Source organism: Camponotus floridanus, unplaced genomic scaffold (assembly GCF_003227725.1).
Source record: "Camponotus floridanus strain SB8 unplaced genomic scaffold, Cflo_v7.5 scaffold2, whole genome shotgun sequence".
Lineage (NCBI taxonomy): Eukaryota > Metazoa > Arthropoda > Insecta > Hymenoptera > Formicidae > Camponotus > Camponotus floridanus.
In genome coordinates, this window is record NW_020229325.1 from 3,786,438 (window position 1) to 3,808,854 (window position 22,417).

At 30.9% G+C, this 22,417-nt stretch overlaps 5 protein-coding genes across 8 annotated transcripts; 3 read left to right on the forward strand and 2 right to left on the reverse strand.

Annotated features, from left to right (window-relative positions):
- Positions 1-682: 682 nt before the first annotated feature.
- Positions 683-5,327, reverse strand: LOC105252658 (SAYSvFN domain-containing protein 1). 4 transcript variants are annotated; one of them, XM_025408242.1, is made up of 3 exons: positions 5,079-5,322; positions 4,896-4,974; positions 683-981 (listed from the first exon to the last, which is right to left on the reverse strand). In XM_025408242.1, the coding sequence occupies exons 1-3, from the start codon at positions 5,229-5,231 to the stop codon at positions 950-952; spliced, it is 264 nt and encodes an 87-aa protein (XP_025264027.1). In that variant the 5' UTR covers positions 5,232-5,322; the 3' UTR covers positions 683-949. The 4 variants fall into 4 exon arrangements, with proteins under 4 accessions (XP_025264027.1, XP_025264028.1, XP_019883526.1 ...); XM_025408243.1 differs by lacking the exon at positions 683-981 and adding an exon at positions 2,649-2,698 and having other exon boundaries at positions 5,079-5,321; XM_025408241.1 differs by lacking the exon at positions 683-981 and adding an exon at positions 4,627-4,756 and having other exon boundaries at positions 5,079-5,321.
- On the forward strand, positions 1,335-3,846 carry LOC105252657. The gene is made up of 7 exons (XM_011260157.3): positions 1,335-1,770; positions 1,937-2,073; positions 2,454-2,675; positions 2,762-2,916; positions 3,053-3,245; positions 3,326-3,407; positions 3,588-3,846. The coding sequence occupies exons 1-7, from the start codon at positions 1,493-1,495 to the stop codon at positions 3,829-3,831; spliced, it is 1,311 nt and encodes a 436-aa protein (XP_011258459.1). The 5' UTR covers positions 1,335-1,492; the 3' UTR covers positions 3,832-3,846.
- Positions 5,328-7,557: 2,230 nt separating the features above from the next.
- On the forward strand, positions 7,558-13,712 carry LOC105252656 (L-asparaginase). The gene is made up of 8 exons (XM_011260156.3): positions 7,558-7,790; positions 8,352-8,463; positions 9,006-9,120; positions 9,608-9,944; positions 10,884-11,198; positions 11,760-12,064; positions 12,354-12,527; positions 12,849-13,712. The coding sequence occupies exons 1-8, from the start codon at positions 7,631-7,633 to the stop codon at positions 13,212-13,214; spliced, it is 1,884 nt and encodes a 627-aa protein (XP_011258458.1). The 5' UTR covers positions 7,558-7,630; the 3' UTR covers positions 13,215-13,712.
- Positions 13,713-14,816: 1,104 nt separating this feature from the next.
- LOC112637728 lies at positions 14,817-16,792 on the reverse strand. The gene is made up of 4 exons (XM_025407983.1): positions 16,223-16,792; positions 15,886-16,069; positions 15,574-15,739; positions 14,817-14,973 (listed from the first exon to the last, which is right to left on the reverse strand). Exons 1-4 carry the CDS (start codon positions 16,394-16,396, stop codon positions 14,817-14,819), a joined length of 681 nt encoding a protein of 226 aa, XP_025263768.1. The 5' UTR covers positions 16,397-16,792.
- A 1,353-nt stretch (positions 16,793-18,145) lies between these two features.
- Positions 18,146-20,968, forward strand: LOC105252653. The gene is made up of 5 exons (XM_020027968.2): positions 18,146-18,223; positions 18,649-18,737; positions 18,975-19,161; positions 19,402-19,543; positions 20,096-20,968. Exons 2-5 carry the CDS (start codon positions 18,649-18,651, stop codon positions 20,512-20,514), a joined length of 837 nt encoding a protein of 278 aa, XP_019883527.2. The 5' UTR covers positions 18,146-18,223; the 3' UTR covers positions 20,515-20,968.
- Positions 20,969-22,417: the final 1,449 nt, after the last annotated feature.

Genomic DNA, 22,417 nt, shown 5'->3' on the forward strand with positions numbered 1-22,417 from the left:
ATAAATAGTGTTAAATATCCTGCGCGATATTATCGATCGTAATCAAATGTGAAACTAATTTACTTTGATTTAGATCACATGAATTAATCTCTACTTCTCTCTAAAACGTTTCTGTACATTTAAAACGAATAACTATCGAATATGTTTGAAATATGGTGAAATGAATATTGTCATTAATAGGTGTGAAAAATCTGTGGATATTTCGAAAATTGGTGCAGAACGTGCTATAGTTGGAACAACCTTGCACGCGCACGTAATACATCGAAAACTATTTATAAATGAAACCGCCATCGTATTATTGCTCGAAATAAGTTGGGACGTCCACAGTCTTGACGTCTATCTACGCGTATCCAAAGAAACATGTAATAGTATATGTATATGTATATGTGTGCATTGTATTATGATTTTTCATGAATTTAATAATTCTGTATTATCTTATCTCTCAAATACTTATATACGTCAAATTTAAAATACCTCAAAATTTTTGTAATTACAAGTCTGTTTTATTTCTCTCGATAATTAAATCTTCCATTTTCATAATTATTCATGTTACTGTATCTCTTAATTAACTAATAGTTTAATTTCTAAAACTTGATAATTTTTAAAATAATTTAAAAACTAACGATACATTTATGTATAATAAGATGAAAGATTTGAAGTATCGAAATATTTTCATCGGGCCTCAGAGTTAAATGCGGATTCGATCCGAGAATAGATCTCGTTGTATTTTCCTACGCGCATCCTGTATATTATTTACATGTCTTTTTTTCCTTTCGTTTCCCTATCTTCTTCCGAAGAAGCAAAGATGAGAACGACGCGCGCGCTCTTCCGACGTGAGAATAAAATAAACGAGAGACGTCGAAGAGGCGGACTGTAAAATATATTTTCGAGGACCCACGCAATATTTGGCGACGACAAAGACAACGGAAAACCGTCAAGTTGGCCGTCTTTATAGTGGATCAAATCCAACGAATAATTTTCCTGCGAGAAGACAAAAGTGTGACATATGAAGTGCGTGATAGCAAATTATCAGTTTGTTATCATTTAAATAATTGTTATCAAAACAACGTGGACACCGTATCTGTGATTTTTCATCGAGTTAATTATCAAAATCAGTAAATCGTTTTCATGATTTATCGAGCAATTAGAACTTGCGCGCGAATAAATCACAAGAGTATCTTATACGTCATATTTAATAAACTTTCATCGTATATTTTCTAGCTTTAATTATATTCATGGGATATCATTAGTTTAAGATGAATTTTGTGCACGTGGACTTTGTTTAGAAACAGTCAAAAGCGAATTTATTTTACTGTAATAATAATATATAAATCGTAATTTATAATTTCAAAGACCTCTACAGACATTTCGTTCGTCATTTTCACTATGTGATTATTCCAAAAAGAGTGATTTCATTCGACAAAGTATGACATAATAAAGTAAGACAGGAAGAAGCTACACTCAAAAAAATTCCTACGAACATCCTGCAAGAATGCAGCGAGTCCTCAGCTTCCAAATGACCCGCAATATCGACGAGTCGAGTGAATTTGTAACGAAACGATTATGTTGCTCGTTTCTCTTCTCGATCGGTTTCCTCTGTCTTCTCTGTGGCTTTTTATTAGGCCGCTTTGCCGCCGAGAGATCGATAGAAACTCGAGTGCAAAAGACACGGAACGAATTGGCCGGAAATGGCCTCCGGACAACGGAGCATCTTCAGCAAATAGCGCTTCTAGAATTGACGAAAGCGTCGTTCGACTACGAACGTGCCATGTACGTAGCATCTCAAAACTGTTTATTTATTTTTTAAAAAAATGATCAAAAAATTATTATAAAACTAGTTAAAAATATCAGCACACACAGAAAATTTTGGCATATCGTTAGAAAAATAATGGATTGAATTCTTTATTAATAAATAATTTTAATTTCTTCTCATTAGAAATTGGCAGGCACCCGACTTAATAGAAGCTAACATACGACGTATCAACGGATTCTTTTCCAATTTATCCTTTGTTCATGAAGTAACCAATTATAGGTTTTGCGTTCGCGCAACTGTTCGCGGCTCACGCGAATCAGGTGAATTTCTCAATTAAATAATGATCAAATTTATTTAAAATTTTATATAAAGAAGTTTGTATATAAAATTTTTTAAAAATTGATTTCTAAAAAAATATTTTTTTTTCATAATTCATAGCGTAATTCATATACAATTATATGAAATAATTTTTAATAATAATCACAATTTTGAAAATATTTTATATAATATTATTACATATATTTTTTTTATTATTGGCATTATTGTTTGTTTTATTTCATAATTAAAATTACATGTAATAATTTTTAGAGATCGCGATTATTTCAAATACTTCAATGTCGCGTGTATTTTATTTGAGACAGAAAAATAATATTTTCTGTTTCACAGAATTTCGTCTGTTTATCCTATCAAATTGTTTCAGATAGATACATCATCTTATCGGCTAACGAAGACGGTATCGCGATAGCTCTAGAATTAGCGCATGTCCTGGACAGAATTTATTCCACGCATGATTGGCGGCCACGACGAAGCCTGATTTTCTGTGTGTCTCTGATATCCTTAGATGTTTGTCCACAGACTTTGCCTACTTTTATACGACGAAAAGTCATGGCTTACGTAGCCGTGCATGGCCGTCTTACGCGAGGTTCGTTTAAATCTCGAGGAATTCTATAAACACAGAAATAAGGAAAATTTTCAAGGAAATTTAACAGGGAAATTTTCTGATTTTAGCTAATGAACACGTGGCTTTATCCGGATCCGACGTGATACGATCAATAGCCGTCGAAGCCATCAAGACAATCCCTGATCGCAATTGGACATATCTCGAACATGAAGTGGTTGGTCCCCGCCTTTCTCTGAATATTCCGCAAGCGATATTTTTATTCGTAAGTATTTTCAATTGGATAAAATGTATTGTTACGCTATATATTAGATCTTAATCATATGTATTTTTTAATTTGTATTTAATTGATATTATTAACTAGAAAAATATCTTTTTATTAATTGTTTTCTTTTATACAGAACGATAGTAATTCTGCAAATAGTCATAATCAAAGTTTACGGTCACGCGGTATAATTCTGGCACAGATGATTAGTCAAACTATGTGGCGACTGTCCGAAAGTATAGTTATTGAATGGGATCCAAAGTATTTTAACAAAACTATTAACGAGGTACTGGAATCAATCGACAACAACAAATTTCAAGACGCAAAGGGTATATCTTTCGTTCTCTATTATTTCTATAGCAAAAATATTTAAAAACCCGAAATTATATATAGAATATTATATTTTCAGAGAAGTTGAAGAGAATATTGAAAATTCTGCTTGCAGCAGTGAAAGATCTTCATATAAAAATCGACCAGATAGAGAATACTCAGTGAATATAACAATATGTTAATTAATGATACAAATTAAATTCATAAAATTCGTAAAATTTCATTTTTATATAAATGACGCTTGTTGTATCACGATTGTAATTCAATTTATTAACAAAATAATCTCAAGAGCATAAAAAAATATGTAGCATAAAAAAATATATTAATGTGATATATTCTAGGTCACTACATGTAAGGATATGGAACGATTTGCTTTTGGACCTGGATAAGGCGCTTTTATGCTTCGATGAAAATTTGCATCGTTCTAAAACTGATTTGACGACATTTCGCAAACAATTACTCGAATCTAACAGCGATACTTTGAATCACCTCGACGAGATGGCGAAATGTTACGAAGATGTTATACAAGTTTTGCAAGAGAGAAAAAACATAAATATCGACAACATTCATTGTTATGCAATATAATATATTGTTATAACAATGTATATTTTTCGTTATTCTATTTTTATATACAAAATAATATAAGTGGCAAAATAGATTGAATTATTAAATTTAAGATATTCTTTGTATTATAAAAGAAAAATCAATTCTCTATAGAAATATGAAGATAATTTTAACACTACTTTATATTATTATCTTATATTTATTGCTTATATAGATAAGATGATTTTATTTTGGAGGCAAAATATATAAAATACATATTTCTATTTCTAATATCTCAAGTATATATAAATATAAATGCATACATATATATAAGTATATATGTATATAAAAATAATGATATATGATTCTCTTATTCCTATTTTTATATATGTTTAACATGTGCCTTTTATATCACATTTCATATCTCTTTCTTTAAAGCTATAAAGCTTCATTAAATCTATATTCGTGATTTCATTGTAGAAGAGACACTAAATTTTCTTTACATTAAGATATAAATAATAATTTTTAGATATAAATTTGAATGAATTAAATATGATTTTCACATTCAAATAATATCACCTAATCTTTCTCAAAATTGCGAAGCTATTGTTATAGATTTTACATTATACAACAAACACATTAATATATTCATCTTATTATTTTGGTCCAATCATATTGAAAAATTTCAAATGCATTGATTAACTTATAACATCAAACATATATATATATATATATATATATATATATATATATATGTATATACATATATATATATATATATATATATATATATATATATATGTATATACATATATTTTTTTTATATTTATTATATTATCGCGTTGCACCTATACCATATCTTATTTCTCTCTCAAATTGCGATGCATCAAGTGTCCCTTCTATAGCTTCGCAATTTGGATTAAAGACAGAGTAAGCACTAGGCTCACCCCGCTGCTTTGGTCCAGATCTAGTATTTAAACAGATAAAGAGCAAAGCTGACAATACGAAATAAACAGCACCGAACTCATATTTCAGTGCAATAGCATATAACGTAATCCATAACAAAAAATATAATAAATAAATCACTTTGGTTATAAGTACTGTACTTTTCGATTCCTGTGCATTTTCCTTCAACGGAATGTCTTCCGTATCCTGGATATCTAGCTGCTGTTCACATAGTTTAACCTTGAAACAAAGAAAATTATAATTTTTATAAAATTTTTTATATAATTTTTAGAAAAGAAAGAGAAAACTTTACAAATCGAGGTTATAATCCGGCATAACCTCACCTCTTCGTCTTTCGTTAATTCTCTGGCAGATTCTTCATTCCCATCATTTCGATTCCACGGAAGTGCGTTTACCACGGTGCTCTTGATCGTCTCTGTCATCTTTTCTCTACGTTTCTTGCGCCGGTAAGCTTCTAATCTCTCATTTATCGACATTGTGATAAAGCGCGATCATAACGAAGACATCATGATGACGTTTACACTACTCAACGCATCAGCTGTTCGATTCAGCTGTTCAGCTGTCATGAACGCCGCTGATCAGAGAGAAGACTGAGAGAGGTCTGGCCCGCTTTTAGGTGATCCTTGGAAGCGATACTTCCTCTATGGCCATTAAAAACGTGAACATGAACTACAAAGCCAATATCCACGAATGTTCTCAGAGGGTAACATATATGTCTCTCTGATAATATAAATAATATAAATAAAATAATAAATAATTTAATTAATAATAATTTATTATATAAAAATATTAGTACGTTCTCTCTTTTCACGCTATTATTTATTTATTTATTTATGTGTCTTCTTTTTCTTCTTAACATCATTTATTTATTTATTTATTTAGCTTGCTATAAATCAATTTTTTAAAATGCAAAACTAAATATTATAGAATTTGACTTCGGAAAACCGAGGTAAAATAATCGAATAAATTCAAATGATTAGCTCCGTGATAAATTGTTTAGTAAATAATCAATTTTAATCAATAAATTAAAATACTTCCATAATTTAATATTCCGCTTGTGTATATTTTATAATATATAAAATATTTCGGCAATAAATTATAAATAACATTATGTTCGACTTTGATAACGTAAATAATAGCGTGCTTGTTTGTACGGTTTTGCTATCATTTGTTCGGTGACATCCGAGCAGTAAAGTAATGATAGAAAATATGAAGCAATATGAAAGGTTGTAGACGTTATCATTTCGTAAATTATGTTATTGCTCTATTTGTGTTCATTTATCATCTGTAGTAGTTAAAGTTTCCCAACGTAAATATTACATATAGTTATTATATTTCTTATATTTTATCTATTTATTATCTACTTATTTATCTATTTATTTATTTATTATCTATTTATTATTTTATTATATTTTATCTATATAATCTATATAATCACTATAATAAAATATCAAAATATTAATAATGGCTTTAATTAAAAACTTATCATTCTTTATTAAAAAATATTTTCAATTACTATTAGAAATTACATTTAGAAACTATGCTCTCTCTCTCTCTTCTTTCTATATATATTACATATATATAGTATATATATAATAAAATGTTAACAACTAAAAAACTGCAGACTCGGCTTTTATATTTATCAAACTTATATAGCAATTGATGAATATTTTATATCAAATTTTAAAATATTAGTTTTGTAACATTTTAATGACTATACTTAACAAATAGAATAAATAAGTTAAAAATGAATTAAAACTTGATGTTTATCGAATCTATTTTCGATAATGAATAAATGATACATGTATGAAATGATATGTTGATCAATTTAAATTCAATAGTTTAATATTATAATGATTCACATGTACGAATCTCAAGTATAGAATTGTTACATAAAATTGAAATAACAAAAAGGCTATTATTCGTCGCTTATTTCGTTTTTATACAAGTATATAATGAATGATTTCATGAAACGAATATCATTTTAAGCGGTTAACTCAAAACGGTGATACAAATATTATCAATGAATATTATCTATCTTATTTGAATTTTAGTTAAGAAATGATATGATATATTATCAATGAATATTATCTATCTTATTTGAATTTCAGTCAATAAATGAATAAAAAATGTAGAGCTAAATGTATACTGTTTTCCAAATATGGCTTTATTTATAAAATATATATATATATATATATATATATATATATATAATTAAAAAATAGAACAATATTCTTTTGTTTATATGTATATCATATTTGCAGCATATTATATAAAAGCTATAATGACGTAGTTTGCATATTCATTAAAAAGTTGCAATCTAAAATAATCTTATCTTAATTTAGATTTAATCTCCTTATATATTCGAACATCTTCCATTATTAAAACAAAAATCTTATATCAAAATTTAAAGATTTTTAACAAGTTTTTTTTTAAATAATACTTTTTTACATTACATTAATACTTTTTTACATAATTTATATGAATATTTGTAAAGAATTTTTTATTTGCTACGTCGAAAAATTAGAAAAATATCATTATCATAAACTATTATAAACTGAACTCTATTTTACATATCATCGAAACTTTTTGAATAATATATATAAATATATCATATATATATAATATTCTATAATATGTATCGATATGCATTTTTTTACAAAGCATGCGATATTCCATCTTTGAAGAAAAAGATAAAAAACATTCTATTCACTATTATTCATATATCAGATCTGTATATTTTCTATGGAGAATATATATTATTAGTGGCAAGATTTCATGCGGCATCAGCAATTCATCTTGCGTAAGAACTCAGTCTCGTAGGAGTCATTGAAACGAGAGCACGCGCATGAAAGCTGAACACGCGTGAACGATTATGTCACGATTACTTTGCGAATCACATGCCGATATTAATAATGATGAAAATATGGAAAGTGTCAAGAAAAGTCCCACCGGTTTGACTAACAAGCCAGAAGGACGCGTCTTGGTGCTTTACACAGGTGGCACAATAGGAATGGTGAGAAATGAGGAAGGAGGTAAATATCAATACATAATTGTGAAATTTAGAAAAATTATAATAATTTTCAAAAAAGACAAAATATATTTTATTGAATCGCAAATCAAAAGTCACACATACACATTATTATACAAATTTCAATTTTTCTTGTGTATTTTAAATCTTTAGTATTCTAATTTTTTGATTTCACAAAATTCTTATCTATTTTCATGAGAATTCATGACTGTTTAAATTCTTTATTTTTTTGAGAGTATATAATCTGTAAATTCTCGCTTTCGTAGACCTCTTGCTTTTTCTCTATACATGTTTCTACTATTAATTATTTTGTTTCACATATTCTTTGTTTATAATATGATAAATCTTTAATAAATCGATTTTACAGAACATATTGTAGAGAGATTATATATATATATATAATCATAAATTATATAATATCATATAAAATTATATAATATCATAAATTTCTAACAAAATAAGTTATTTACTTTATTATAATTTAGTTTGAAAGAAATTTATAATTTTATCTTTGTCTATGTAAAATTTCAGTTTTATAAATAATAATAGAATATTTGTTTTCTAGTACTGGTACCAATAGCTAATGCATTCATTAAAAATCTACGAAGATATCCGCAGCTCCATGATCGTGAATATGCCGAGAAAACATTCGGAGCGATGGGGCCATTAGTACTACCGTAAGTACAAATATAATTCAGGTTGACTGCAAAAATATGCAAAAATGAGGAATTGAAATATAATTATTGCCAAAATCTTATTCTTTCCTTATATACATTTTTGGATTCAGAATATTAATTCCATCTTCTTCAATAAGAAAAAACATATTTCAATTTATTCAAATGAAAATATTAAATAATCTTGTATCTTTCTTAGATACATCACTCCTTGATAAAACTTTTTATGTCACATTTCCATATCTTATCATATTCTTGATATTGAATACTACTATTTTATGATAAAAGATCGAACACTCGATGACTCTGATTTTACAAATCAGCATCAATACATCGAAAAAGAAGAAATAATAGCGTCAATACATCGAAAAAGAAGAAATAATAGAAGATTGATCTATATATTTAAAAATGAAAAATTTAAATTTCTTCCTACTATTTTCAATTCACTTATTTCCAGTGAATTTATGGAAGAATGTAAATCGCTCTTACTTACTTTTTGTTTTCCCTTGCGAAATATTAAAAATATTTTTCTCTTAATTTTGCAGCATGACCGCAACAGATAATCGCCGAGTCATTTATAATGTGTTAGAATATTCGAATCTTTGCGACTCTAGTAACATGACTATGGACGAGTGGATTCGCATTGCTAACGATATCAAGGTATTTGGACTCATCGATAGCGATAGCAAGAACTATTCTATGAAAATATATACATTGCCTTATCTCTCATTTAAAGATAAGAATTCAAGATAAATTATGATGATAAAAAATTATGATGATAAAAAAGCAATTATAAAAATATATTTTAATAGCGACACTTAATACAACAAGCAGTTACTTATAAGCAGTTACTTGTAACAAGCAATTTACGTGTGCATTTAATTTTTTTATATAAACATTCATACCATTCAAGATAAACGTTCAAGATAAACATTCAAGATAAATGCTCAAGTCAAACAGAAGGAAACATATCATAAGATGACAAAACTTGCAATCTTGCAATCAAAGCGCTATATATATAAAAATACGGTATTAAAATAATGCTCCAACTTTTATTTATCAGTTTAATAAATAAAATAAACTGATACTCTCTGCCGTATCTGATTAAGTTAACAAAAAACGATCTTTACAAGTTTTCCCTCTGTAGGAATCTTACGAGTATTTCGACGGATTTGTGATTCTTCATGGCACCGATACTCTGAGTTACACAGCATCCGCGTTATCCTTCATGCTCGAATCCTTGGGCAAGATCGTTATCGTGACCGGTTCGCAGATGCCGATTTTCGACACGAGGAGCGATGGCCTGGACAATTTTCTGGCGTCTCTTGTGATCGCAGCGAATTATAGCATACCCGAGGTATGCGTGTTCTTCGGTACAAACTTATTGCGCGGCAATCGGACGAGCAAGGCATCCGCGAGCTCCTTCGAGGCCTTCCACTCGCCGAATTTTCCACCCCTGGCCACGGCGAACATCAAAATCGAAGGTTAGATTCAAAGCAAGAGAGCGCAATTCCTCTAAAATTTTTTCTCAATACTTAAAAAACAAGACGATACACTAGAAAAGAACGATTAAGAGCCACCGCGGATGGTAATGCGTAATTTTTTCTTTTTTTTCTCTTTTTTTTTTTAGAATTATTATTCGCGAAAATTAAAACGTGACAATATGCATATTTTACTTGGTGCATTTATCAAGATATAGATTCTCATTTTCAAGAATACTATAAAATCCTCTTTACCCCCCTGAAGAGATGTAGGCGAGAAAAATATCGGGGGAAATCGTTTACATCTTCTCGCCTACATCTCTTCAGGGGGGTAAAGAGGGATTTTATAGTATTCTTGAAAATGAGAATCTATATCTGCAGATAAATGCTGATAAATGCACCAAGTAAAATATATGCATATTGTCGCGTTTTAATTTTCGCGAATAATTATTCTAAAAAAAAAGAGAGAAAAAAACAGAAAAATTACGCATTACCATCCGCGGTGGCTCTTAATCGTTCTTTTCTAGTGTATCGTGTTGTTAAATACATAAAGAGCCTAATTCTGTATCAATTTATTAATTTATTAAAAAACAAGGTTTATATACAGCAGGGTATTTTTCAAACGCATTATATTTTGAAGGCTCTATAAAGTTTAATTATTATAATTTTATATATAATATTTTTTTAATAATAGCATTGTATGCTAAAATTATTATATTATTATATTATATGCTAAAATTGTTATTATTGCTATTATTAAATTATTATATTATATGCTAAAATTATTATGCCGCATTATTGCATGCGGAATTTATTTTTTTATTATTAATTAAATTAAAAGCTACTGATACTCTTCTTCCAAAAGGAACATCTCAAAATTTATCGAAGAAACTTCTTAAATATTCTATATGTAGTGTGTTCGAAGATAATGTTCCTTCGCAGTGAACTATCGCTCGATTTTTCGCTCGTGCAATTTGGAGAAGTTTTCCGTGCACGCGTCACTCAATCGAAACGTAGGCCTGCTCCGGCTGTTTCCCAGCATCACGTCCGATCTGGTGAAGGTGTTTCTTCAATCGCCTATCGAGGGAGTCGTGCTGCAATCCTATGGCATGGGAAACCTTCCAACGAATCGCGATGACATTATCAAGGAACTTCGCGCAGCAACGAAGCGCGGTGTCATCATCGTGAATATCACGCAATGCGCGACCGGATGCGTCTCGGATGCGTACGAAGCTGGAAAACTGCTCCGAAAAAATGGTATGAAATATTATTTATGGATATTTATTATGGAGGAAAGCATTAAATATACGCACAATCGTTTGTATGAATAATACTGGAAGAGAAAAATTTTTCTGAATATTCCATTAATTTTATATTAAATCTTAATTTTCTTTATCTCTTTCCTAAGCTATTTTTCGGAAAAAGTTATATGTGAAGAGATATCATATCGATAAATATACTATAAGAGAAATATAATGAGAAAAATATTATAGAGAAATATGCTATAATAGAAATATATATCTATAGAGAAATATATTAAGAGAAATATAATGAGATTTATGTAAAACAGGATGCATAACGAAGAAGAGAATTATATAAACATAAATATCTCTTCGCACATTTGAGATTATAATGTTACTCGTTAAAATCAATTAATATATTAATAAATATATATAAAATAAAATATAAATAAAATAAATATTAATAAATATGTATAAATATATTAATAAATATATAAAATTATTTAATAAATATGTATAATATATTAATATATAATAAATATGTATTCGCAGAAATTAACTTGTTATTAAAATGCAGGAGTGATATTGGGATTTGATATGACTCCGGAGGCCGCGTTGACGAAACTCGCGTATGTCTTATCGAAACACGAATGGGACACGGAAACCAAACGGCAAATGATGCAAACCAATTTGCGTGGCGAACTGACAGTCGGTCAACCGCCTACATTGCAGGATTGGGATTTGGTGGAGGCTGTCGCTAAATCCTTGAGATTATCCTCAACAGCGGAGCTGCAGGAGCTAGGATCGATCCTGTTCCCAGCTATGCTGAGCGCCGCTGTAATCAGGCGTGATATCATAAAACTCGAATCGTTACAAAGATATGTTAGTAATTTTCACTTTCATTCAATTTCGCGTCGATTAGATAATTTTTCGAAAAATTAGTACATCTTTCAGACACTTTCCGTTTTCTTTTGTATTATTCAGATTTCTTCTCTATATTATTATATAGAGAAAGCTTAAATCCAAATTAGAATAGCATTAGAAAGAATAATAGTTCAATAATAAATCTAAATATTTTTATAATAAGCTGACTATATTAATTAAATATTATTCTAACATAAAAATGATGTAAATTTCTTATACATTATTCTAATAACTTTTCTCTATTCAGGGTGCAGATATTTCACAAGCGAACGCAGACGGTCGAACAGCTTTGCACATAGCTTGCTGCGAAGGAGATATAAAAGTCGTGCGATGTCTTCTAAAGATGGGTGCAAATATTCATATCAAAGATCGCTTTGATCGCACACCTCTCACCGATGCGATCGAATACGATCGTCACGAGGTGAAGAAAACTTGCATCTTGAATTGTTTGTTTTCACAAAACCCTACTATCATACAAATTTTAAAAGAATCTCAAATACTTCAAAATCGTAGAAATAAATTTTTAACATATTCCAAATTATTGATTTTACTATAAATATTTTATAAGCGATTATCTTTCTATTGTAAAAAGTTCACATTATTTATGTCTTGTAAAAAATCTTGATGACTTTCATCCCAATTCTATACCAGAAGATATCATTAATTAATCGATTAAAAGACTAGAATCACTTGCTTCATCGACAGTGTTAAAAGCGCGGACGTTTCCACGTGATTCTTTCAGATCATCAAACTGCTGCTGCAGTGCGGGGCGCATTTTCACGGGAACGCTTTGCTGATAGGGGAGCGAATGTGTGCGGCCGCAAGTGTCGGAAACACAAAGCGTTTACAATCGTATCTCCTGGCCGGCGCCGATCTGTCGCAGAAGGACGTCTCGGGACGCACCCCGCTGCATTTTGCCGCTCTTCACAATCATCCGGAAACGATTGAGTTCCTGCTGGAGAACGGCGCGGATCCGCACTGCCTCGACATACTGGGACAAACCGCGGCGGAACTCGCGGAAACCGTGCGAGCCGAGAATGCTACACGCTTATTGGCGTCTTCCAGACGGAATATCGTGGTCGAATCCACAGCAAAATCGCACACATAGATGTAAAGTCTTACAGCTCATTTATAATGTGCTCTTTGCGTCTTGTTTCTTGCTTTTTGTTTATTTCTTTGCTTCTTTGTGTCTTGCTTTACGTTTTTTTATTTTCTATCGCTGGAGATTAAAATTGATGAACCCCGGAAGAGACAAGAAATATGTGGCAAAAACGATTTTCATATGATTGCCAATGTGCAGAGAAGAAAAACGCAATAGACAAAAAGTAAGAAACAGGAAGCAAAGAGATAGGCCTTTAATCTTTTTGCTTAATATACATGATGGAGGGGGGGAAGGAGAGGAAGAATGTGATTTTAGAAAAATTTCGCCTAAAACAAGTGCTAATAGCGACTTGCTCCCTCTCTTTTTCAAAATTTAATTATTTATAATTTAATTATAAAAATTACATTAAGCAGAGAAAGAAAATATATTCAACACGAACTTGTTTTAAAATCGGCGCAATCGAGTTTTAAAGATTAAAAAATATATTATAAAATTATGGATAGAAATAGACACAATTTATCGAAATATAACATATGCGCATTTCAATATTTTCAAACATAATTTCAATAACAAATAATTGTATAGTTTATAGTCTATTGGAGAATTTAACACTTTTATATGCAGCTGAATTTTGTGTGTATATTACGTATATTATTGCACACATTTTGAAACCTCTTTCATATTGAATACATACATATATTTTTTTTAGATTTTTTTCAGATGAATGTAGAAACAACAGGGAATCGTAATAATTGTGTAATAATTTTTAAGATAGTTATAACAGTTATATGATAATAATTCTGTGATAGTTTAAATTGATAATTACTGTGATTATTTAAATTGATTTTATTTGAATTGCTTTTATTGCTTGTATCAAAATCAAATTAAAATCTTTTTGTATATTGTCCTGATTTTGAATAATGCATTTTTAAAATATATTTTTAAAACAATCAAGTTTTTTTAAATTCTAATATACATAAATAATATCGTTTTGAGTACATAAATAATATATAAATAATATCTTTTCTAGTTGATTATTTATCTTCCTTTACTTTTTGCAAAAAAATTTTCTCAAATTCTTTCAAATATGTAAGAAAAAATTATGCATATATTTTCTTTAATTTCATTTGTAGTAATGTAAAAAAATTGAAATTATAAAATTTTCCGCAAGAATAATAAAACAGATTATACGATAAACAAAATTATTGCTTTAAAATGGCTAACTAAAATGGCTGTGATTTTTTCTGCGATTGTGTGAAGAAAAGAAAAAGTGAAAGCGCGCCGAGGTGTCATCTAAATTGCACTTAAAGCGATTTCTTAAACGCGACGAAATTTCACACTTCGTGCATCGGAATAATGTAGATCGACTTCCCTGATGTAACTCGCTTGTTACACCGCGAGTGATTTCAAAATTGAACGTGAGATATTCGCTGGCCTTTGACGACAATAGTGATGTCTAAGTTTTTGCAAAAATTCACGTGTAATAGATTGTTCTTGCTGCAATAAATAATAAGAACATGGGCGATGAGAAAAAGAGAAACACGCGTAAAAAATTCGAATTAATAATACCTTTAATTAACGTTTTTAATTAACATGGAATGTTAAACATCAGAATGCGCCGAATTGCATCATTATGCTTTTAAGGATTCGCGGTGTCACAAAGCATTCTTTATAAATACGTCCGCAGTCGTGATGTTTTTCTCGTCCTATCCTTATAGCTTCCTGAAGGACTGTGCCGTTTGTAAATTCCTTAAACCACTCGTGACTGTTGAAGAATATTTAAAAATAATATTTAATTTTTCATGTAATTAATTAAGAAATTTTTCATGTGACTCTATAATTTGTATCTATAATTTGTATCTTGCGTGTTAATAATCTTAATATTTAATTTTTTCTGGAATCAAGCACTTAATGCGAGCAATTAAATTCGCATTATTAATGTCAATATTATTCGATGAAACGTGTGTACAATCAACAATGATTGTCGACAATTTTCGATAGAAAGCGAAATCTTTACTCTTACTTTAATTATTATTTAATCGTTAGCGTTATTATAGCGCTTAAGAATAAATAAATTACTTCAGTCTGTCTCTTACTTTTGCACGTTGCATAGCGTTTATTCCAATACGTTTGCTCCAATAAACTCCCTTTTATTTAAATTTCATAAAATTCATTAGCTTCATTAAATTAGTAAGCTATTATTTATTATAAATAAATAAATTTTCTCAATTCAATACAATATTATATTTTACAGATATTTTTAATTTCTCTGAGATTGAAATTGATATTTAGGATCCGAAATAACGTTTAATTATTTTTTATTAATTATACTATTACAAGAAAATTATATACAAATTATTCATACCTTGATAAGCCATCGATGATCTTGTCAGTACTCGTAGGATTGTTGGAATGACTCGCTTCGGAAACGATGGAACAGATGATACGCTGTACACAGGGTGTGATGTAATTATTGCCGAGCATGATCTCGTTTATCGTATTTCCCATTCGAGACCATTGCGAATCAGAACCTGCGAATAAACTCATTTGTTCCGGATGAGTATATTTAAGAGAGTAATATAATTATAATTACATAATAAACATTTTTTTATTTATTATTGAATGTGTTCACGCACAGATCAACGATCTCTCATATAAATAAGACAAAGGTTCATACTTCGATAATGCGTTCCAGGACCTGGCTTCGACAAGACGGGCACAGCTAAGGTGAGAATGGCTGTCAATATGCCAGCGACCGACAATCCTTTCGTATTAACATCAATCAGCGGTGATATCTCGTTATGTTTGTTCATATGACTCAACGGTATCCTGAAGAAAGGTACCGATACGTCCCAATTGATCTGAAAAATTTATTGAAAAGATTTATTTATTGAGAAAAGTAAAACTTAAGTAATCATTCATTGATGAATTACTGGATACTTTGTAGAGAAAATTGCGCGATATAACATATGCCCGTAAAAAAATACTTCTATATTAATTGCAACGCTACTTACTTCGATATCTCCTTCTTTACTGTTAAACGAGACAAGTTGTGGTTTCTGGCCATTGAAAATTAGATTATTAAACTTCGTGGATGTTCTCGCATCGCTGTCGCCGATGACACGCACGAAGAATAACGCGAGGGGTAGAAGAAGCAGGATGGTCGAATCACTCGGAAGAGCCCTCATATTTTGCTCGGGTCGTTAAATCGAGCAGAATATTAATACTTTCTCTTCGATTCGCGGTGCTTTCGTTACCTTCAACTTTCCACGAAGTAATGGGATGCATTTGTGCCACCCGAGGGTTTTTCAACGACGAGTGCAGCGGGCCCCCACCTCACTGACGCATCCTATTCGCAACACGTGCTCGCCCACCCCTATCGAAACAGGAAATACCGATTTCTCGCGACAGAATTAACGAACCTAGGCGGCGAAATCGTGGTAAGTGCAAAAGATATTAGTCGCCTTTACACATCAGGCGGCGGTTTGTTTGTTTTGTCTTTTTTTTTTTGCACGAGCCCATAATGCATCGGACTCCGATAATTACGACCGCCGCTTGTCGCGGATTATGAGCGCGAATTTTCACCGCCGGAGAAAGAGCGCGCCCACGTGCGACGAAAACAGGATTCGAGATAGACCCGGCCGACCGTGGCTTTCGACGAATTTTCCGGGGCACCGTCCAGAACGAATTCCGTCGTGCTTGTACCGGGGAGAGCGCGACACGCGAGTTTCGCGAGGAAACAGGGGAGTTCTCCTCTCGATTCGCACTCCGTCCTTTTCCACCTCCACTGAACTCGTTCGCAAATACATCGAATGTTCACGACAAGGAATTTCTTTTCCGCGCAAATTTCTTTCACCGGAAGGTCTCTGATACGTGATCTTGTAGCGTAAATCCTGCTGATCGTATCCGCTTCCGCAGCCTCTTATATTTATAAATCTTCAAATATATAAAGAGTCATAAAATATATTTTTTATGGGAGTCTTTTCTGATTCTTCTGCCGCTATAATTCTTTTTTTGCAAACATATTTTTTTTTTTTTTTTTTTAATAAGGTCGGTTTTTTTAATAAGTTTTGTTTTTTCTATAAACTTTTCTATAATCTTTTCTATAATCTTTTCTATAATATTTTCTTTCTTTACATGAAAACGTATATTTTATACACATGAGTATATAAAATATTTTTTATGAAAATATTTCTATAAATTCTATAAATATTTTTTATTTTAAGTCTGTTTTAAATAATATCTAATTTGTAATAGAATTTTATAATATATAAGTATAATATTAAATTTTTATATTAAAATATAAAATTTTGTCACAAATTATAAAATGTCTAAAATGACCTCTGCTGTATATTTATATATTGATATTTGATATATTGATATTTTTTATATATTTATATTTTTTTCGATACTTTATGTATATGTTTTTAGATACTTTATTTTCTTGCGCCAAATTATTATATATGCCATTCTCGAAAATCTCAAAGTCACAAAATAATAAATAATTAAGCAGATATTGCTCGTAACTACCCCTAAGATTGCGCGTGTTTCGTAACGCAACGGGAAATAACGCATGGAGAAAGATAGTGTCGAGGTGCCGGAGATGTCTCGAAATCAGTCAGAAGTCAGTGAATGTCTTAAAAGGACAATTGTTGACGGTACGGCCATTATTTCAGCTTCGGGATTTCGAGCGAAGTTGACCGGCGACGTGACGAAGCGGCTGCAGCCGCTACGCAGATGAGGAGACGGCCTTCTTCGTCTTCGAATGACGACGATGAGCGTCACGCATCGCGTGTCAACGTCCCATGAAGACCTAACAATGAAAGCGAAACCGCGGCTCCAATTATGTCTACGACTTGTCGTGTTCAGACGACCAAAGCAACTATATATGCCCGAAAGCAGTCTTCGCGCAGCCAGTCCATGACACTGAATGAATCGCCATATCTCGTTTTCTAAGATTGACCTCAGATCATCATACTTTGCTTCGGAGAGCCTCGCCTTTGTCACTTCCGAAGGTATTCTTGTTCAATATTATCCTTACACTCGCGCGATATCTAGTGGGATGTCTTCGATAAAATAATTATCTTGAATGTGAAATGTTTTAAAATCCCTGGCATATATATGTATGTGAAATTTTGAAAACAATTTATTATATTCAAAGAAGTGAAAAATATTGTTATGATTTAAACTTTAATAGGATAAAAATATCAACAAATTGTAATTTTTTCGTTTAGTGGGAAACTTTTAATAAAAATTCATTGAAATATGCTAGTATTATTTGCATTTATTTGCATTTAGGATATTTATTATTATTATTATTATATTCATTGTATTTATTATTATTAATTATTATTATTAATTATTTATTATTAGTATTAATTATTATTTAATAAGATATTTATTATTATCATTTATTAAATAATCTATTTTTCTTTTTTAGATGACGTCCCGAATTTCGCGAACTTTAACTGTGGTAATAAGCTGTATCGCTGTTCTGGTCGGTTGCAATCCAAAGTTTGATGATGGAGGGTAAATCACTTTAACAATGTCTTAAATAATATATGAGTAATTCAATATTTATCTAAAATACATACTTTCTCTTTAAAAATTTTTTACAAAAAATTGAAAGGAATCTAACAAAATATTTGAAAAATTCAGATATTTTATTTAAATGTCTGAAAGATTAATATATTCTTTTTAGATGTTTATCTTTAAAGGACTTATATATCTCTCATTTCTCATACAATATAATGTCTTCGTTAACAGGTTTGTGCCAAGTTCCATCAGTTATATGGAAAAGCATGCGAAAGTACAGGATCAGATAGCTATGCCGTCGTCTCAGATTAAACAACGAGAAGAAAATCCACTGAAACGCGAATCTGAGATGAACGACGTTACGGATCGCGGTCAGGAAGCGCGATTTGGTTTCACCAATATCGGAGGTACAGGAAGCGTAAGTATCGAATTGTGTTTCTCTCTTTTTCCATTTTTTTATAAATAGCTTTTAGAACACACTTTCTTCTCTTCCTTTCTTTTTCTTTGGCACCTTCTTTCCTTCTGTATACATTTTTGTGAAAAAATTTTGTAAAAACAACGGATATTTTACATTAATATTTTTGGTGACAGTCCAAATTAATTAATTAAATTCGAAAATTCATCGTTTCCGTATATTTAACTTTATTGATTCGATTAGGGCTACGGGATGTCCCCTTATGCACCAGCCAAGATAGATCTTGGCGGACTTCTCTTGGGAGCCATCATTGGTGTGGGATCAATTCTTATCATCCCAAAGTTGCTTTACATCTTATCGGGCACTTATGGTGCTTACGCGAGAAGTAAGTATATCGTTCATCCATATCGGTTGAATCCTTTGTATCGTCTATTTTATTTCTTTTATAAATTCTTGATTTCATAAATTTTACAGGTTTTCGATAAATTTTTAGAAATTAACTTCTTATTCTTGACTAGAAAAATTGTTGTTGTTGAAAACGTATTATTGTTAATTTTGTTTACGATGATTTTCAAAACTTGCAAAAGAAGACTCGCGTTTGAAATTCATAATTATTCAAAATTTATAAAACCTTATTTATAAGAAATTTCTTAATAAATAATACAGCTTTATACATTGCTTAAATTTTCGTCAAACGAAACTAAATATAAAGGATCTAATAAATTTCTGACAAATTTTTCAAATTTTCCGGTTGAGATCTCTTATCTAGCTAAGGATAAAATTTAGGAAAAAAGAGATGCAATGATCTTCTTCGATTTTTTCGTTAAGGAAAACTTGACTCCAAATTTTATACAAATTTTATAGAAGACTTTTCAGCATCGTATAGATCCTTATATTGCCGGACAACATCAATTATATTTAGAACGATCCGATGCAGGTGAGGACTCCAATTTCGCTCAGACCTTGACGAAAATCGATGACGTTCTCACTCGTCACGGCATCGACACGACCTCGTGCATGCAACGCGCGGTGTGCACCTATTCTCAGCAGGCGGCCGCCGCGGTTGGCGACGAGAATGGGAGCAGGAACGAGGATGACAAGGACGAGAAAGTGACGGCCTTCGACAGGATGGTGAACGCCATCACCAGCAATCAGGTGTTTCGCACCGCCATGCAAGGCACGGCGATTGAAGAGGCGGTGAAGATCGGCAGGGCTAACAGAAATGGCAAGGACAGCTGTTCGATATCGTATCCGAATTGCAGCTTCTCGATGGAGACGATGCTGTCACTGCTGGCCAACGTCATCGCGACGGCAAACGCGCGGGTCACGACGCCCACCGCGGCTTCGTCGCTATAACAATTAATTCATTTATGTAATTTTCATTCTGCTCCTTCGAAAGACGACACACTATAACAATTAATTCATTTATGTAATTTTAAGGTATTTAATTAAATCAAGAAAAAAAGCAATGAAAATGATGTCCGATGTCTGATTCACTAAGTCATATGTTCAGTACATTTTTCAGAATGAGATGAAGAGGAAAGAGAGGCGACGACAATGCATTGATAATTTTAAAATATATACATAATACTGATGCAGCATCGTTTACGAGGAGCGGATACTTCGGTTGCTGTTTTCTCGCGATATATTCTAGTTCGATTCATACAACGATAGTCTCATCTTTATTTCGTAGAGAATTACATGTGTACATGTGTGTATGTGTGTATGTGTATAAACTAATAATAAAAGTGAAACTCTCTCTCGAACCTTCCTCCCTCGCTCGTGCGCTCAACGTGACAAACTTTTGTCTTTCGCCTATAGAAAGTAGAAAATATTATATAGTCTATATAGTTTTCACATTGAAGAAAATAGAATCGACTAGAATCGCGACACGGTTGCGGCGTGTCGCTCTTAACACGTGTCAACAATCAGTACAGGCACTACCCATGACGATGTCGTTTTATCCTATGTATACGCGACGCTCCCCTCGGACAACACACGCATACAGACGCGAGGGTGAATCGAAAAATAAAGACACGAAGTATCTTTTCCATTTCTTCGACTCGTCGCAATTCAATTGACGTCTCTAATTGAAAAGAAAACGATCAAAAGAGAAGAGAAATTATCACTTAATTAGAAATTGTATAATGCGTATTTTAAGAAAAGCAGTTCTTGCAAAAATTAGAATCAACGAAAAAATTGACTGTTAAAAATAATAGATTCTCATTCTATTCTTAATTCTGTATTGTAGGAAAAAAAATTCATACTTTATATAGAGAAAAATATAATTCTATATATACTATAAATATATTAATATATATTTCTTTCCTACATTAATTGTCAAATTTAAAATAGAAAGGATATATATATATATATATATATATATATATATATATCCTTTTCTTATTTATCCTCGCGTATTCTCGCGTATTCTCTAGCAGGTTTATGTGCGAGATATAAAGTTTTAAGAGAAAAAAAATTTATTCTCTTAAACTTATATTTGTACGCTACTATCTTCATTAGCATAACAAATAAATTATTCATTAAATTATTCAAGTCTAATAAAAAGAAATTAAAATTTAAGATAAGAGATATGTATACATAAGAGACGAGAACAATGAGGAATGTATATTGTCGGATATGTTTTCATAAAGTTCATTAAATTGACTTTAAAGAACAATAAAGTTAATATGTAATAATTATAAATCACAGGGCATTATAATATTGCTATAACTGTTATAACTATAGTAATAGTTGATAGGAGGCTAAAGATAGCAGGAAATATTCGTATAAATAAAAACCCCTATTCTCGCACGAGAACCCTTCTTCACGCATTTAAAATATTATACATATCCTAGAAATATATGTTGGTCCAGCAAACAGGTCGTTACGTGCGAGTAAATTAATAAAATATGGTGAAATATTTTAAATTTTCGACAAGATTTTTTACAAATGTCAAAACGCGTTTCGCAAAAATTTTATTAAACAAGAGACAACTACGCTTTTATAAAATCCAACATCACAAGAGCAATTCAACACTTTAGCAATAATTAATGATTTCTTTTCAATTTATTTCCATATATTATTTCGAAATTTAGAAGAAATTTATAGTCAACAGAGATCTTAACTCTATCGAAATTTAAAAGAACAATCAAGTATTATTGATGTCAACTTTCTTCGGTTTCCTTGTTTGTCGAAAGGAGTAAGAACTTGCTTTTCAGTCATGCTGAATTATGCAGGCTCGAAAATATTTTTTTTT